General features: G+C 37.2%; 1 protein-coding gene and 1 pseudogene across 20 annotated transcripts in view; one reads left to right on the plus strand and one right to left on the minus strand.

Moving 5' to 3' along the window:
• clasp1a (cytoplasmic linker associated protein 1a) overlaps window positions 1–19,773 on the minus strand; it is an 85,289-nt gene that overhangs the window by 28,438 nt on the left and 37,078 nt on the right. For 6 of the 20 annotated variants that reach the window (XM_086090528.1, XM_086090526.1, XM_086090519.1 and 3 more), the window contains 14 exons: window positions 18,644–18,721; window positions 18,375–18,542; window positions 18,029–18,075; window positions 16,977–17,147; window positions 16,001–16,024; window positions 14,424–14,531; window positions 10,839–10,865; window positions 9,476–9,640; window positions 7,915–8,076; window positions 6,826–6,885; window positions 3,752–3,855; window positions 3,487–3,510; window positions 1,521–1,765; window positions 100–163 (listed from right to left, as the gene is read on the minus strand). In XM_086090528.1, the coding sequence (XP_085946654.1) occupies window positions 100–163; window positions 1,521–1,765; window positions 3,487–3,510; window positions 3,752–3,855; window positions 6,826–6,885; window positions 7,915–8,076; window positions 9,476–9,640; window positions 10,839–10,865; window positions 14,424–14,531; window positions 16,001–16,024; window positions 16,977–17,147; window positions 18,029–18,075; window positions 18,375–18,542; window positions 18,644–18,721 (1,447 nt within the window). The remainder of the gene's footprint in view (window positions 1–99; window positions 164–1,520; window positions 1,766–3,486; window positions 3,511–3,751; window positions 3,856–6,825; window positions 6,886–7,914; window positions 8,077–9,475; window positions 9,641–10,838; window positions 10,866–14,423; window positions 14,532–16,000; window positions 16,025–16,976; window positions 17,148–18,028; window positions 18,076–18,374; window positions 18,543–18,643; window positions 18,722–19,773) is intronic. The other 14 variants (XM_086090535.1, XM_086090517.1, XM_086090521.1 and 11 more) reach the window with 13 other exon arrangements.
• LOC147164259 (uncharacterized) lies at window positions 11,832–12,857 on the plus strand (annotated as a pseudogene).

Raw genomic sequence — 19,773 nt, forward strand, 5'->3', positions numbered from 1 at the left:
TATGAGGAACATTTTGTCAGAAAATCAGAACATGTAGAATGACAATATAGTAAGAGAAAAGACATTACACAGCAAATGGATTTGAAATATTTATTTCACCTTGCTGTGTGGATCTGCAAACATTCTTGTGAAGATTTCACAAAGTCTCTTCAGCTCCACTCGGCTACATATACAGTAAAAACAAAACAAGAAAGCAGCAAATCAGAAAATTTGCACTTTAGTCCAACATTTCTGGCTGCACAGGACAAAGTTCATGGTAATCTATCTACTGTTGAGAAACACCACAATAACAGAAGTAAATAGACAGACTTCTTAATAAATGAATTTAAATAAGCTAGCCCCCTAATTTCTCCCTGATTTTGAATTACAGTATCCCCCAGAGTACAACCTAAGATCCATATATTTGTGCTTGGATGAGTTTAGTTTGGAAGTACTGTGCCCTAATGCTGACTATGGATGACAAAACACACGCGCAACACACACAAGTTTGTGGTACTATCTTTGTGGGGCCATCCCATATCCTAGCCCCTTACCTTAACCCCAACTATCACAAATGATTGCATAATCACATCTCTTACCCTAACCCCAACCATAACCCAATTCAAACCTGAACTCTAAAACCAAGTCTTGCCCCTTAAAAAGAGGCCTAAAGTTGTGGTGCCCTCCAAAATGGCCCCACAAGGACAAGCGGGCCCCACAAGTCTGTAAAATCCCGGAATATGGGCCTAACCATGTAGCAAAAACAAAATCACACACACATCTAGTAAAGATTTTAGGGGGTTGATATGGGTAGGATGTGCCTGCCCTTTAAACTGCAAGCACTTGAGTAGTAGTGGTAATGAGCCAAAGCCCCAGCAGATGGTAGCGGTGCACCATTGAAATTGAAACATCCCGCTTGTCAACTGTTTACATTTAGGGCAAGGGGATTTCAAAGCCATGGCGTTGCCCGCAGCAGAGTCAACAGACTTTTAGTCGGACAATCAGAAGCATCCATTCAAACAGGGAAAATATATATGTATCTATAGTATACTGTATCACAAAATATGTGTTACGATAGTGATCAGAAAATTGTGTGTGTCTTAAATTAAAAAAATACAACAATAACCTTGTAAACATGATGAGGATGACAAAGTCGTCACGAACAGCCACTAACACTTGACAGAGCCGTCCTGATGAGCTTGTGTCACTCCAGTGGTGGTCTTTCACTAAATAAGTTATTATTTTACAATCAAAAGCTATTCCTAAATGTTAAATTAGCTGCTTCCAATGTGGCCACTTGAATTTATCTGAAGGGATGCTTCGGCTAAACAATTAAAGTTTTGTTGTTGTTTTTTGTTTTGTTTGAGGTGATACATAACCTACATAGTGTATGGAATTTAAAACTGTTCCAAAACAATTAACAAGAACATTTAGAAATGTTTTTGTAGGGAAATAAATGAATTCCCTGAGAATGGCATTATTACTTCTGCTCATTCACAAGAATGGTGGAGGTAAAAAAAAAATCACGATTTAAAGCTTACCTCAGTATTCTTTGACCCTTGAGGAGATTCTGCAGTCCCAGAAGGCCCTCCTTCCGCTCTGACCAATTGGAGCTGGCACAGTGGTTCAGCACCTCCGCCACATCCTCAGTCTGACGAAGATAATGGGGGATGCTGCCGTTTCTTGAGCTATAAGAGCGTTCTGAGCAGGCACTGGACGCGTCGCTGTTGGCATCATCATCAGAGTACATCCCTGGTGATTCGTACCGCCGCCTCATTGGCTTCCTCTGAAGAGGAAGAAAAAAAAGAGAGGAACAAATGAATCAATATAACATTTCATTTACTTTTTAAACTGTTTAATACTGGCATATGAACCGAGCCAGCATCAGGCAACAATTATGCTTTCTATGTTTTTCTTAGGTCAATAAGGTTTTAACTAAAGGATTAATTTCATAATTAATATGCAGCCATGCTATATGTCGCATTTTGAAATGCCTGAATTAACTCATTCACCCCCAGCTATTTTCGCTGTAGCAACCCCCTTCGCTCCCGTCTGTTTTACTGAATGTTGACTTATTTTGCAAGGCCCACAGAATATTGTGTTCTATTGCTATAAAAACATGGAACCTACCAAAATAAATATTATAGTCTCTCCTTTCATCAGGAAAAAAAAGTATATTTGTATCTGTTTTCGTTTTGCAGCAATTAGCATTAGAATATAGCTAAGTTTCATCATTATTCACAAATCTGTTGCAAACACTGGCAAAAAGAACTTGTTGCAACATGGCCCTGGTTGATCTCTTATACTCTGCTGCCACCTGCTGGCCGTTTTTTGTAATAACTACCATTGCTTTAAGTGACCTCTTGATGTCAGAAGCTGAATCAAAGCCTTTTGTATGCTATAGCATAAAAAAACGTATGCATATGTTTTTGGGATCATGGCAATATTTAAAATAGAATGTTTTTATACGTTTTTGGGAGTTCAAAAATTAACAATGTACAATATTTTCTGACTAAACATAAAAAGCCAGGCAGGGTCAAGCAGCACTCATGACGACAAATACAATGTGGTAGGGTGACAGTCACAGATGAGAACATTGAAGCAGATAATAAAAATGGGAGAAATTTAATTTAAGAGTATGCAGTAATGTAGGAATTTCAACACAATACGAAATAACACTTGCATTTGGGATGTGTTATACATAAGCACGAAGGCAAAAATCAAATAATGAATATCTATGTGAACAAAATTGTGAGTCTTCCATTGAAGAAAGAAAACCCTTGCAAATGACAAATGTAATAATAAATAAAAACAGGCAGAAATTTTACTAATGAAAATATGCTTTGCTTTTAAATTGTGATGTAACACAATTACCCCAAAAATAAATACATGAAAATATCAAATTATTTCTCTAAGTCTTAATGAGACTTGAGGGTAATTGGGTCCACTCCTCAAAAGCAACCTGCTGCAGTTGTCTCAGGTTTGAAAGGTGCCATTTCTAGACTCCTTACAGAGATACTTCACAGAAGACCACTTCAGAATAGTTGTTGTAGGAGGAGGACCTATGACCTGTGATAAGGACTGAGCTTTTTGAAAATGGGCAGTCCATTTTGCCTTCATAGTCCTGAGATATCATCGTCTCCATTATAGCAAAGCAGCCATAGAACAAAACTGAGCCGCCTCTATGTTTTACAGTAGACACACTGTTTTTATTTTCTTTATATGCTACATTTATGTATCTGTAAACATCGAAGTGATCTGATTTGCCAAAAAGCCCAAATTTTGTCTCATCTGTCTAAAGATCATTATCCCAAAACCTTTGTGGCTTGTTTTGGCAAAATCTGGTCTAGTCAATTTCGCTTCATGTTAATTCAGTGAGTATTGTGGGGTTTTCTTTCGATAACAGGTTACCAACAATTTTCAAGCTATAGTGCATATTCCTATGCATCATTAGTGCGTGACTGCATGGAAATGCATATACAGTGTACTTATTAATCTAACGACTACCTTATTCCTGGAGTCTCCTAATAGCTGAAATGAAGAACAACAATAAAGAAAAGAGGAGAGGGAGAAAGTTTAAAGAACAAGAACATTTTTGGCTATACAAAATATTTCATTAGTTATTTGATATCACACTACATAGTTGAAATTATTATTTTTTAACTTTACTGCACATGATCAGTTCCATAGCTCCAGTTACACAGTGGTCAGTCACATGCACATAGAATGACAGGGCAAAAAACAATTTATTTTAAATTTCTACTCATCTTACCAGAGCATCAGCAACTGCTGCCTCCACCTCAGTGCCAGTGTTAAGAACCCTCATAGCGTTGACTGATGCTGAGATTCTAGCTTGGTGAATCAAACCATAACGCTCTATAGATGGGTTAGAGGTATAAAAAATAAATTAAAAAAAGCAGAAGATGAAGAAATACATTTAGCAAAACAGGTACATGTCACAAAACTTACCTGATGATCAAAAATTTAGTATTTCTTTACACAAGTATTGGAACAGTATGGCCAATTTCTTTATTTTTGTTGCAGACTAAAACAATTTGGGTTTTGGCATACAATAACAAAGGTTATTAATATGAGAGATCATTTCAGCTGTGCTTTCCAGGTGTTTACATCTGCATTTGACACACGACTCGGAAGATTGCTTTAAGTACTGTATTTGTAACAACACAAAATATTTTTAGTTGAGCATAAATACTCAAACGAATACAGTTTTAAACAGGTTTGAACTAAGGCTATCGAAATTAATGCGCTAATAATGCTTTAAGTTCCTTTAATGCAACTCTTTTCTTTTTTTTTTTTTAACACACAATTAACGCATTCCATTGTTCAAGAATTACAGTTGTGACTCTACAGACACATACATCTATGTATGAATTACCCTCGAGATCTGGACTGCACTGCAGCCAATATACAGTGCGCAACTTGTTTTAAGAGGAGACGGGACTGTTTGGACTGTTACCTCTTCCCTGCTTCGAGTGGGTAGGCTTAAGCCTAGGCAGCTGGTTAGCAGTACCGAACTCAGTTGTGACAGCTCTAAAAGGGGTCTTGAAGTAATGTTGGAAAGGCACTTGCTGAGTTTATGCCAGTTTTATGTCATTGGCCCTTTAGCCTTGAGGTGCATTTTACTCAGCAACTCCAGGACTTAGCTAATGTAACATTATCTGCTGTTATTTTTGGCTTGTTAGCTGGAAAGCTGCATCATTAATGACAATATGCATCAGCAAAATAGAGGGCATATAATATTGAGCAAAGACGACACTACACTATAAAAAGAGAATTGTTGAACTAATTTAAGATTACAAATTGAAATGTTCACCCATTAAAAAATGTTTTATTCAATTGGTAACACACGATTGAATTAAATTAATCCAAAGTGAATATATTGAGTTTAATTAATTTTGAGTTCATTCAACTTAATGTACTCACTTTGGATACATTTTGGATTAACTTAATTCAAGTGAATATTTTAAGTTTAATAAACTCATAATTATTTAAATTTGAACTTGGATTAACTTAATTCAATTGTGTGTTACCAATTGAAATTATTATTTTTTAATTGGTCAACAATTCAATTTGTAATCTTAATTGGGTTCAACATTTCTCTTTTTAGAATGTATAACACAATTAGATGTGAATGATTTTGGAAAATAATCTAATTGCGATATTTTTCCCTAAAAAAATATTGAAGGTCCTTTTCTAGTGTATTTTTCAGCAAGCAATTAATCTTTATTACAACAAACAACCTTATATCATTATGCAAAGGATACTAAAATAAAGAGAAATTGTATCCACTACAATTACAGGTATAAATTTACTAGATACTAAGATATGCAGTTTGGTAAACCTACCATGACAACATAATTCTGCCACACAAGGTGGTGTAAACAACAAGTATGTAGTGTACTATAAATCAGGAAGAAACAAACTACAGACTACAACAATAATGCAAACAAATTGATAGCTTTACTACTTTTCACATATCACTTTGAAACATGATTTGTAAACGTGGACTGCACTTCTTGGTCACTCAACTAATTATAGTGAGACTATAGACCGATATGTATCAAAATTCAAGTTTACCAATCTCGAGCCAGTAACATCACACATGCTAATGTGTAAGAAAAGTGAGATTATACCTGTTTAGGACATAACATCTTTAAATTTCAATAATGTATATTAAGCACCTGCAGGCTTTACAATTTGGCGGCGTCTCATCAATGAAATAAAGAGTCTTTTTTTTTTTTTTAATCTGTCTTTGGTTACATGAAACATATGGCCGAATTTATCCTCTTAATATTTGACGCTGCAATTTTCAAATCATTTGACTGGAGGATGCAACCACCTGTTTTTTGGCAGACACAAAAAAATACAGGATAATATAAAATACAAAAAAAAACACCAAACACACGGTAATTAAAAAAAAAATTGTTTTAACCTTGCAAGGCAAAAATTTGCAGGCATGTTAGATCCTCGCCACAATGTTTGGTGATACGGAAATCTAACTGAAAGCTAGCGCAACAGCAATACAGCTTTGCCTTCTCTCCTGCTCTGAAGCCCTCCTCCCCTCCGGTCAGAATGAATGGACATAAAATGTGCGATTAATTTGCAAGTAACTTTGGTAATCATGCGATTAATTGCGATTTAAATTTTGAATCAACTGGCAGCCCTAGTTTAAACAAAAGCTGCCATAAGATCAATGTGCATCAAATCTAGATGTAAAAAACTGCAAATAATTGTCTCATATTCATCTGTTCCAATACTTTTAGAGTAATGTTGATCATGGATGTAAAGTGAAGTTCATTTACTAAGACATCAGTTTAAATGAGTATTACCAAGCTTGGCATTTAGTCAACCTTCCAAAATTCAGCAGAATCAAAAAAACAAAAACAAAGTCGGTTTCGTGCAAATGGAAAGCAAAAACTTAGCATCTCCACTCTGATTTCCCAAAGAGATGAAGCACCAACAAATGCACCAAAGAGGAAAAAACATCATAGATATGTCCCAAATTAAAACAATGAACATCAGAAGAAAGACCTATTGTATGTCAACAATGTCTGGAAAAAGTCTGCCTACAACTTTTCAAAATACCAAAACATCATAACAACGGCAGAGTCTGTCTGAGGAAAACTAAAAAAATTGGAACAAATGCACAAACTGGTGTTGTTAATGTGCTGAACAAATAAATCTAATCTAAAAAAGAATAAAATATTCTCCAAATAAAATTACTGCCTGCAGTTACCACAAAGCATGCAAGTACAACAGACATCGACATGAAACAGGGTTTTGGGGAAAACTAAGTAGGTTGAGATATCTATTCATGCAGGTCACCTGACTGGCCATGAGGGTCAGCTGTAAGAGCACTGGTTGAACGGGAGTGTCGTCGGGAAGCTGTGGGGTACAGGAGAGGTGGGCAATATGCGCACAGGGCAATTATTCACATATTGTAATGTATGTCAATTTGTTTTACTTTACATCCTCATTTCCTCTATGTTTTGGAGGGTAGGTGGTGAACTTAAAAAAAAACTAGAGCCATTTAGCAATGCTTGCTTATATTTGTAAACACAAAGATTGCATCTTATACTAATTCGGATTTGGGATAACAAACTCAACTGGCAGAACATGAAAGTAAAAATATGTGTAAAAAAGGTAACCGTGATAAAATTTGTCATGACTTTCACCTTCCTTAATTTTATACTGCTGCATTGTCTCACGTTAGCCCAAGTTGTTCTTGTTTCTAGTCATATTTAAAAAAGGTTAACTCTGTATGCCGTCTACAGGAATTTCCGTCAATGACAACCATAACGTATAGTGCCAACGACAGGAATTTCCGTCAAATAGGTTTTTCAATGGGAATTGGCAGAGGAACGTCTTGGTTTGCTCTCAGTATGAAGCTGATCATGTACTGTAATGACTAATTATCTGACTATAGAAAAACATTCCTCGAGTATACAATATATGATGACAAATTAATCAGAGTATGACTATTGTTCATTAATAATCCATATTTCAGGTTCCTTCAGTTTCATCATATACAAACTGGCCTGGCTATCATTTGGGAGACGAAAATGCAAGCAATGGAAAACCATAAAACCATGGATCGTTAGTAATTATGTCACTTCTTTGACAATTCTATGCATCACGACAGATTACATCAGTTGAGAAGTTGAAGAACACATTTGAGCCAAGTTGTTAGTATGCTCTTCAATGACAAGTTATTTTCTCAACCCAAAGAATCCAACTTAAGGTATGCACAGAGAGAACCCACGCAGTGCAAAAATATGCATAGCATATAGTTAATTGGACATGTGTTTTTTTTACCACAGACAAAGTCATGAACCGAATGTGGCATTTTGTAGAGGACCGTTTGTTTGCAACAACAAGCTGTTCCAGAACAGCTGGTAACACACAGAAACTTACCCAGAGGAGTAAAGCCACGAGCGGGACTGGTGTCGCGGCTGCTTTCGCGACTAGTATCGCGACTGCAACCCTGACTCATGCTGGGGCGGGGTATGCGGCTCCGGGCTAGCATGCGGTAGGGAAGAGCAGCAGGGAGAAGAGCTTTTTTACCACACAAGCTGGCTGTGAGGACAACAAGTTAGGTGGAAGTGTCAGTATGCATTCATGAAATGTTAAACAGGCAGTGATAGGAAATAAGAGATGTATTGAAAAACAGTCTGGACTAAATGAAAACAAAAATTCTTGCTGCTGTTGTGTTCTAATTACCGTATTAATGATAAGAACAAAATGTGCTCAATATGATCTTTTTTCTTCTTTCTCAGAGAACAAAACAGACAATTTGCTTGAAACAAAGGGGTAACAAAGCAGAGATATTTCAAGGCTTACAGAGAAAAAATTGTGGTAAATGTGAATTTACAGTAAATTGCAGCGATAGACCAATGTGGTTTTTTTTCAGGGGCAATACTGATACTGATTATTAGTAGTCACGGACGGCGATAACCGATATTTGGAGCCAATATTAATTTTCACTAAAAGAGAAAATATTGGCAATTTTTTGGGGAAAAAATACAAAACTCTAGCTCTTAAATTTTTTCAAAATTTTAAGCATATGTTTATTGAACAATATGTAGGGTTTGTAAAACATAGTAAAAAAAAAAAATGTTTTTGTCAATAGACAAAAAGTTCAGGGAGCTTCCAGGGGCGCATGTATTCAAAAGTTAAATAAAAACTTAAACAAATAGCTCCCTATTGTTGTTGTTGTTGTTGTTGTTGTTTTTTGGGGGGGGGGGGGTTCCCCCCCCAAGATTTCAAAAATACCTGAAATTTCAAAAATACCTGAAATGTTAAAATTGTATTTTAAATGTAAACAAAAACAGAAGGTACATAGAGTTCCTAGGGTCAGCAGCATCTCTGAAAATGTAAATAATTAGTTCCCTGAAGTTAACACTTTTTAAAATGGATCTGTTATCGGCCGTATGATTCTTCAAAATAGCAGGTGCCGATATTTGTCAGAATGGTAAATATCGGCGCCAATAATCCCAAGTAAATTGGTACATTGGAGACTTTATGTTAAAAGGTTATATAGTTTATACAATTACAAATATAACCCAAACAAAAAGTGATTAGTTAAATTCAAAAGGTACACTGGGTTAAAACAAAAACAATTAGTGTGTGATAAACAATTATTTTGCTGGCCAACAAGCTCACACAATCAAACAGTTGGCGGGGGGTATTTCCATTGATCTGCAGAATCCTTATTTAATTTGCACTACCACTTCCAAACAGTCACAGCTAAAACAATAGCTAACGACAATCAACAAAATCACCCTACACAACCAAAACACAGGATTAACCCATCTTACTGCATGTCAGCTACACATTGTAGGTCAACCTGCTCTGTTGAAAGAAGTGTATTTGCTTCCTAGGTGCAGGTTTTGAGTCTTGCAGTGTCATATTGCAGTGGTCAGTAAGGGAAAAGAGCAGTCTAAACAAACTGTGTGCAAAAGTGTCCCGAGCATACCTAAGCCCATTCGACTCGGGCTGGTCTCTCGGCTGCACCCTTGGCTGCGAGGGATCCTGCTGCGTTTGTCAGTTGGTGTGTTAGAGGCAGACGCTGTTGCCCGAGGGATCCGACCATAGCTGCTGTGTCCAAGCAGTTTGCCTGGGGAGCTGGAGCGACTGCCAGCTGTTGACAAGGAAGTACACAGTCATAAATATCGAATACAAAAGCATTAACAATAGTTAACGAGAAAGAAGCAGGAAAGCCGAAAGAAGAAGATATAAAACATGTCGCAAATGAATTAATATTTGGACATTAAACATATTGTCATTAAAAATAAAGCCTGGCAATGACTTCAAAAACTCGTTTGATGTTGCTAGTGATTTGGTGTTTCTTTGAGTGTACTTAACTTGAATAGTTTGGCTTTGGAGCACATTTACATGCTGCTTCAACACGACAAAAGCTACCAAATAATACACTTTTCCGTCCTTGATCTCTTTGGAGGAAATGCCACGTTTACAGTACTGAGTAAAGCTAATTCATATTGTAAAATGATTGTCTAACTTCAACAAGAAACTCATTGCATCATACCTTTTGGAACTGAGCTATGCCATATCAAATTAAATCAAAATTATACTGAAATTGAATCGAATCATTCCACTTTCAAATTTACTCTACTTGAATCTAATTGCACATCATGCATCGAGACACGTATCGAATCATATTTTATTGGAGAGATGCACAGCCTTAGTGAGTTTCATTAAAGTAACTTTAACAGTTTTATATTCAAGCACAACAGATCACTGACATACTGTAATATCATTGTCATAGATACTGTATATAATTTGTGTAGAAATTTAAGAAACCACAAAAGCTTCACATGCTCTTTCTTCCCACTGTATCCAAATTAATGCTTGGAGCATTGGCTGCAATATGTCTATAACATATACCAACTCATAATTGGAGAAAGTATGAGCGTATTTCAGTGCATAAATAAAAGTGAATGTACTATAATGTCCATTTATTCTTGAAATGCAAAGGGGCTTCATATGCTGTAATTCGAGCAACAAATGAATGTGGGACAAACAGAGAATGAACTGATTTAACGCACATAAGTGACTATTGACACACACAAGGTATGAAGTCTAAGTAGGGATGGAAATGTGACAAGTGCTACCAGTTAACAGACAAACAAGACAAGAGAACTGCCACGGACAATTTTTAGGTTCTGACCAGCTTCTCAACACACAAACATTCACAATAAATGCATGCAACCAGGTGGTGAACTGAAAGTAAAGGCCCTAAAGGATCGAGACGTGCAAAGTTGTGTAGGCTCAGGGGATAGTGCTTTAGCCATCCAGCATGTGATTGGATGAAGCCTTACCACTGATGGGATTGGCTGATCTGGATCCTGAATGATGGAAGCAATAGGCAGGACAATTGGAGATCAAGAACGGTCAAAATGAGACATAAAGGGTTATGTTTATCAATCATATGCAGCATGCACTCTTACGGCCCTATGAAATCCAGATGCTGTATATGTTTTGCAAGTACGTTTTGTCACTTTGAAGCTACATTACATGAGCTGTGGCTGATTGGGACTTTGACAATTAAATGGGTGATTTAATTCAGTAATCAATACACATACAGCGAGGAACATAAGTAGTTGAACACCCTGCGATTTTGCAAGTTTACCTACTGAGAAACTATGGAGGGGTCTTAAATTTTCCTCATACAGGTAGGTGCATGTCCACTGTGAGAGACACAATCTAAAATAAAAACTCAGGAACTCATGTTGCATGATTTTTTAAGAATTTATTTGTATGTTAGTACTGAAAATACGTATTTGAACATATGCCAATACTTGGTTCTTCACTCCCAAAACGTATTTATATGTTTTTGTTTTTTTAAGTTTTTATGCAAGAGCATACAGAAGGCTTTGATGCAGCTCCTGACATGAAGAGGTTGCTTAAAGCAATGGTAGTCATTACAAGAAAACGGCCATCAAGTGGCAGCAGAGTATAAGAGATCAACCAGGGCCATGTTGCAACAAGCTCTTTTTGCCAGTGTTTTCACCAAGAATGCTAATGGCTGCAAAACGGAAACAGATACAAATATACTTTTTTTCCTGATTAAAGAAGTGACTATAATCTTTCTTTTGGTAGATTCCATGTTTTTATAGCATTAAAACACAATATTCTGTGGGCCTTGCAAAATCAGTCAAAATCTAGTAAAACAGCCAGGAGCGAAGAGGGTTGCTTCTGTAAATATGGCTGGGAGTGAATGAGTTAATCTAACTTAGCTTAACCTTTTTGAGGTTGTTATTTGCATAACAACACATGTGCACCTCACAATCTATCAGACTACAACGGCTACCATGGGCAAAACCAAAGAGCTGTCAAAAGACACCAGGGACAAAATGGTAGATCTTTCCAAAAGGGTAAAATGGGCTACGGGCAATTGCCAAGCAGCTTGGTGAAAAAAGATCAACTGCTGGAGCAATTGCTAGAAAATAAAAGAGGGTAATGGAGACTGTCAAACTCCCTTGGACTGGGGCTCCATGCAAGATTTCAAATTTGTGGGGTATTAGTGATGCTAAGAAGGGTGAGGAATCAGGCCAGAACTACACAGGAGGAGCTGCTCAATGACCTGAAGAGAGCTGGGACCATTGTTTCAAAGGTTACTATTGCTAATACACTAAGAAGTCATGGTATAAAATCATGCATCACACGCAAGGTTTCCCTGCTTACGTCAGCACATGACCAGGCTCATTTGCAAGTATGGCAAAGACCATCGGGATGATTTAGAAGAATCATGGGAGAAAGTCATGTGGTCAGTTGAGACCAAAACAGATTTTTTTTTTTTGGGGTCATAACTCCACTCGCCACGTTTGGAGGAAGAAAGAGAACCAGTACCATTCCAAGAACACAGTCCCTGCTGTAAAGCATGGGGGTGTAAGCGTCATGCTTTGGGGTTGTTTTTCTGCCCAGGGGACAAGATGACTGCGCCGTATTAATGAGAAGATGAACAGGGCCATGTATTGCAAGATGTCGGCCAACAACCTCCTTCCCTCAGTCGAGCATTGAAGATGGGTCATGGTTGGGTCTTCCAACATGAGAACGAACCAAAGCACACAGCCAGTATAATCAAGAAGTGACTCCGTAACAAGCATATTAAGGTTTTGGAGTGGCCTCGCCAGTCTACAGATCTAAATCCAAAAGAAAATCTTCAGAGGAAGCTAAAACTCTGTATTCGTCTGCGACAGCCCCAAGACCTGAAGAGATCTAGAGAAGATCTGGATGGAGGAGTGGGCCAAAATTCCTCCTACATTAAATCGGGTAAAGAACTACAGGAAACGTTTGACCTTCGTAATTTAAACAAAGGCTTCTGTACCAAATATTAACCTTTATTTTCGCACGTATTCAAATACTTATTTTCAGCACTAACATACAAATAAATTGTCTAAAAGTCATACAATGTAATTTTAATTTTTTTTAATTTTAGATTGTGACTCTCACGGTGGACTTAACAGGAAAATTTCAGACCCCTCCATAATTTCTAAGTGGGTGACCATACAAAATCGCAGGGTGTTCAAATACTTGTTTTCCTCACTGTAACTACTGGTAATTGTTTGTGCATCTAACTGGAAACTGTAAATTATCTGCATCTAAATATCACTGACATTTGTGATTATATTTTCCGGACTATAAGTCGCTCCGGAGTACAAGTCGAACTAGGCCAAAAATGCATAGTTCGGTAGAAAAAAAAACATACATAAGTTGCACTGAATTATAAGTCACATTAAGTATATATAGTATACTAGACAAAGGGCAATTTCTGCAGAAATTGTGTAGGAATGCTGAAAAGCTGAATGCTATTAGCTGAATGCTAAGATTTGAATGCATGTACTTATGAAGTAAATTTAAAGATAAATTACTAAAGTACTAATATGTGGTCCAAGTGGGGTTTGAACCCAGGTACTCTGTGGTGGAAGGCAACTGTTCTAGCTAAATTGACTTTGAAATCGTGGCTAATGGCGCATTTGTTTTTGAAAAAGGTCATCTGATGCTGAAAGCTAACATACATTTAGAAATTATAATTCATTTCCTGATATATATACGCCGGTCGGCATGAATTTTTGAAGTAAGAATTTGAATGGTGTAAATCAGAAGTATTATGTGGGAATTGTTACACGGCAAAAAAAAGTGTGGAAAATAAAAACCACAATAACATATGTGAGAGTGTATCAGAATTCCCACAATTATAGTACAAGTCTCGAGTGCCCTCTTGTGGCTGTCTGTGAAGTTTTATACCCCCGGTATAACTTTTTTTCATGTATAAATTGCTTCAGCGTATAAGTCTCAGAACAGCCAACCTATGAAAAAAATAGTGTGACTTATAGTCCAGAAAATACGTTATTTGTTATAGAAAGAATGACAAGCAATCTGCACTGGACCCTTATTCTTGTGCTGCTTGTTGATAGATGAAACACTGCTGTTTCTTTATAACCATCTGAGACATTCAAAAGTTGAAGTTATGGTACGTGAACTCAACTTTTGGCTATGTATTTGAACGTATTATTTGCCATTTGCTGTGGATTCAGTTTTCATATGTTAATGCTTGGCAATCAATCTAAATTTGTCTGTAATATACTGCATCACAGAAATCATAGGGCACTACACTTTAAATGACTGTGGATTTGGTTCCCATGACAGAAGGTGAAAATAATGTATCTGTGCAAACAAAGCCACAATTAAACTTAAAATGCAAGCATACACACTGCACAGACATGTACTGTATGCTTACACACACACAAACATGTTAGTGAGTGGTGGTGCATACATAATAGAGCTAAGAAAAAGCTCACACTCCAATGTACAGTGTGTGGATTACAAAAAGTGCACGATTAATTTCATAACTAATGATGATATTTAACTCTGACGTTAATTGAAATTCTGCGGATACATACGCTGAGACTGAGAAACCACTTTGGCTCGGCTCCGACCTCGACTGTCCACCACCGCAGGACTGGCTCCGCTTGCACTACCAGAACTTTGCCTTCTGGTACGTACACGACCTGAATGTGATGGGATGGTACCAAAGTAGAGTGGAGAGGAGAAAAAGATGTGAAGTGAGAAGATGTCATTTCGATTTCTGTATTGACCCTTGAACTAAACGTAAAAGAGACCATCCGTAACTAGTCCTGAAAAAAATCCAAACCTGGAGGACAAACAAACCAGGTTTATTCGATTCATTTCTAGACTATCCATTCTTTTTTCTTTTTTTTTAACCACCTATATTATTCAGGGTCACAGTTGAGCTCAGCTGAAAAGTAGGGTACATAAGGTTAATGAACTCTAGGCAAGCTAATATTTATACTCACATTTATACCTTATGAGCAATGCAAATTTAGAGACTTTAATTAACCAAACATGCATGTTTTTGGAATGTGGGGCAAAATTGCAGGATCCAGAGAAAACTTATATAAGCATAGGGAAAACATGGAAACTCCATACAGGTCTGAGCCGAGAAGCAAACCCAGAATTTTAGAGAGTGACACAGAGAGGACATCCACATAATCCGATACATGCCACAACTCAAACAATTGAAAGGCTAGAAATGTGACAATGTACTTTTTTCAAAAAAGCTGAGAGAGTGGCTCATATTTATGGAAGAGGATTAGCAGTGAAGAGGAAAAAAAAGGTTGGCAGGATTCTGACTTTATTCTCAGAATTCAGACTTTAATCTCAGAATTCTGACTTTATTCTCAGAATTCTGACATTGTGACTTTCTGACTTCCCCCCACAATTAATAGCTCTACGTCACAAAGTAATAATTCTCAGAATTCTGTGATTAAAGTCAGAATTCTCACTTTAAAGTCTGAATTCTGAGAATAAAGTGAAAATCTTGCCAACCCTTTTTTATTTCTCTTCACTGGCCCTAATCCTCTTCTGTACATGTTTGACTTTCCCATGTCACATCAAATTATGTAATCTACATCGAAACATATGAAGAGTGTTTTCCGACACCAATGCAAACTCCAGACAGAATAAGGATTATTATCTTGATAATAAAGGCACAAAAATGGATGCAGCTGTGGTATTTAATCTCACAGGGTCAAAATCATGTAGCTTGAAGGTGTATATTAAACCACTCTAGTGACATTCTTCACTCAAAGGGCAGCACAGAGATGCTTTTAGAAGGCTGTTAATTGTTGCCGCTTCAAATTTAATTGCCATCATTTTTGAGAGTACTGAAACAAATGGGGAAATGACAACAGACACATGGGGATAAAATACAAAAAGACAGAATAAGACATTTGTGTAGGAAACTAAAGATTTTGTTGTCTGGGTTACAGGAGGTCCATGCAGCTAGTCCATGCAGTTCCACATAACCTACGATCACTTACGGTAAGGAAGGAATTACGGTAAGAAAAGAGACGACGGCACAGATGTAGCGAGAAAGGATGTAAACAGACAGCTGACTAGAAGACATATGATATTGTCAGTACAATTGCACTAACAGGGATAAACACGTAAGTCTTACCATCACTTTTACCAGGGGTGCCATCTTTTTGGCATTAGGAAAGACGATGCAGCGACGAGTAGGAGAAGCGTTAAAGAGGAAAATGTGAGTTAAGGTTTAGGCAGGAACAAAATTGAGGGGGCAAAGAAAGTGCCTGATTCTGGTTAACTATCTGCTATTATAGACCCGCTGGAGTGAAGCAAGAGCAGGCATGGACTTTTTAAACTCGTAGCACATATAGTCGTGTGTTAACACAACCTTGATTAGCTTGTTAGTGAAGTGACTTGGGATTTCATCACGCTGAAGGCCTACTTAACCTTAACCAATAGATTTGTCAAGTGCCAACATTTGATTGAAGCAATTCCTGCTTACAGAACAATTTAATGGGAAATTTCATTAATACTTCTTGTAGACCTAAGCAAATGCATGGTCATTTGGAAACACTTTTAATGAATGAATTAAGGCAGGAAATAATTTAAACCGATTTCTGCTGTTTGTATAATATATAACGAGATTACTCAAAGTAGTGAAACATAGTAAATAGTTGATTTCTGCGTATTATTGATTATTAAAAATAATAATCCATTAAATCCATTCAGACTGGCAGTGATCATGGTTAGTCTCAAGGTGCTTTTGGCTAATGTCTGACTATGTTAGTTTCCCACTGCAGTGGAGTGAGAAGTGATGCATTACGTCGTTGCCAAACAGATAGATCAAAATTATTTTTGCATCTTTTTCAACCTGTATGAGCAATGTGATATATATATATATATATATATATATATGATTGATTTCCATAAAAAAAATAGACAATCCGTCTCTGACTGATTACTATTTTATATTAAATTAAATTAAACTTTCTCTTGCTAAGAAAGTTGCCATGCAGATTCAGTGTATACAAAGTATTAGTTTAATGTTGGAAAATTAAAAGAGAGAACTATTAGGGCTGGGTTGAGGAATTTAGGATCGATGCACAGCCCTAGAACTAATGGATTACCTAAAGATGCATAGGATCCAGGAGGGAGGGCAGCTGCTGAGCTGAATGCCGAAGATACAGGAACAGTGGGTACCCTTGACTTGGCACTGGAGGCTGCATTTACATCCACGTCACTCCGCGAACGTTGGAGGGAACCCGATGTAATGGGCATCCGGGTGCTCACGAGTTTAGCTAAGACAACAGAGAAAATAATAATCACTTGAGCTCCAGAGGAATATATATTAATTTTTAACATTATCATTTTAATCAACTACTGGACCCTTTCAGATAATGGTTTGTTTGCAGATATACATTACCAGTTGACTCATTACTTTAGCACATCAATGGTGTGCATTATGTATTCGGTAAAGATACAGAATATACTCTTTATATTTATGTATTTGTTTTGTGTAATTGTGGGAATGCTGAAAGTCATTGCCTTCCCCCACAGAGGAACTGGGTTCAAACCCCGCTTGGACAACTCTTTAGTATAAATGCAATATTGAATACTAATCATTATCAAATTATTTCACATCCATTACTTTTTATGTCATTTGTCATCATTATGTTTTTACTCCATTCTATATTCACAATTCAAATGCAATGCAAGCTTTCAGTATAATACTGCCGTATTCACTACAATTATATTCCATGTCACACATTCTTCTATGGCAGCAATGGAACAGTGGTTTGAGCAATTGCTTGCCACACCAGAGGACCTGGGTTCAAACCCCGCTTGGACAACTCCTCAGCTAGTTCAGTGGAGCTTTGATCAGTAAACAGGAGGCGATGGTTCGAATCCCACCTTAGACAGATTGCAGTTCAAGTGTTCTTTTTTTATTAAATTATCTTTCAACTATAATTAATACTTTGTAATTTTCTCATAATTTACATCATAAGCATTCAGCTTAGAATTTAGCTCTTAGCATTCCCACACAATTTCTGCAGAAATTGCACTTTGTCTAATTTGTTTACAATTCAATACTGACATAATAATGCTGGTTAACATTTTTATCCATGTGGTTGACTTAATTAATGAGGATATTAATAACTTAAGAGGCAAAAGTGCTTACTTCTCGCTATGCTGCCTCCAATGACCGTCTTCACAGAGAGAGGTCGGCTAAAACGAAGAGAAACAGCAACATTGTTCAGAATCTCTGCCTGACAAATTAACAAGTGTGGATATGACAACAAAATGCACAGAAAAATAATGCTCTTTTGGTTGTGCAAGTCCTCAAACCCATCGGTAAATGACTGATGTACAACAACTGTCACTCTTACCCATTGCAAAATAATCCAGATCTTTACAATCACATTTAATGGCACTTTTGTGCTATCCTCCCAAAAGTCTGAATATCAATTTAGCCTAGTAAAAACTACAGAAAAATTGAGCTAATATTACAGAACAGGTTTTCTTACTTAAGACTCTCCTGGGAAGATGACGAGGAACGATCCGACTGGGGTAGAGACACAATGCTGTCCGAGCTCTTCAAATGAGTCTGAAGTGCTTTCTGATATGTGGACTCAAGCGCTTGGAAGAGATACTCTGCTTCTCGGCTATAGTGACCATGGAAACCCCAATAACACCTAATGACGAGGACAAGTAAAAAACATTTCGACAGAGTTAAAAATGTTCAGCTCTGTAAAAATGATTACATTACAGCTTCAAACTCTCATTTAATACTTACTTCCTCGCAATGGATCTGGCCTCTGAGTCAGCATCGTGTATGCCTTTCTTGATGGTCTCAGTCAAAACAGCCACATGCCTAGGACAGCAAGGGAACATGGTGAGTAGGCGTATTTGCTTTCTTCCCGTCAATCTCCAGATTATCCCCTCTGGTTGTCTACAAGGAATGTGACCACGCACAACGGTTTTCACATGCTTTTAAAGTCCCTGAAGTGATTATCATTATAATTAGAGAGAGGGACCAATTTCACTTTCCAATTTGATGATTAAAACTGCCAGAATTTATCAACTTAATGGCCATCATCAGTGGTTCACCCAGCCTTGTCAAGTGCTAATAAATTAAAATGCAACCATGTGAGGTAGGAAGAGGAGAAAGTGAAAACTGATCTAGACACTACATACACATTGTTGTACAACAACTGTAAGGCTGTGTCCAAATGTCCACACTTAGCCCCTAACACCTCATTCACAATATAGCATGACATGCTATACTGTATATGCAAACTCCACACAGGAAGGCCGTAGTCACAGGTTCGATTCCTACCTGTGACCCCTGAATTGAGAGGCAGACGTGCTAACCGGTCGTCCACCATGCCACCCTACATATTTTTAATTAAAACAAATTAATTATTTCTAGGGATGGGCGAGTAATCGGGTATCGGGCCGTTACCAGGACACATTTCATAGTATCGGTACTCGCGACAGATATCGATACTGGTTTTGGCCCCTGCTCTTGTGGCCGTTTTTCGGTCAGGAACTAAAGGCTGAAATGGTTATTTTGCATTTATTGACCGCCGCAGGGTGCTCCGGTAAGAGAGCAGATAAGTCTTTTGTTGTACTCAACAATTTAATTAGCTCTGAAGTGCAGACAAATCTTTGTATATTATATAGTATATAGTCACTGACTACTGCACTGCAATAAGACGAATTACAAAGATTTCAAAACAAGATATAATTAAACATCACACTAAACAGCTAGAGGAATTCTTAAGATGGTAAAAATGACTAAATTACTTGAAACACTATTGTATTGAATTGAATTCTTTACACTTCACTGGATTCTTTAAAAAGTTGTTGTACAACCACATATTTTGATTGGGACTTTTGTTTTCCTGGCTACAGGATTATTTG

The sequence above is a fragment of the Leptonotus elevatus genome, chromosome 12 (genome assembly GCF_054856555.1).
Source record: "Leptonotus elevatus isolate MCC_2025b chromosome 12, RoL_Lele_1.0, whole genome shotgun sequence".
In the NCBI taxonomy this organism is placed as follows: domain Eukaryota; kingdom Metazoa; phylum Chordata; class Actinopteri; order Syngnathiformes; family Syngnathidae; genus Leptonotus; species Leptonotus elevatus.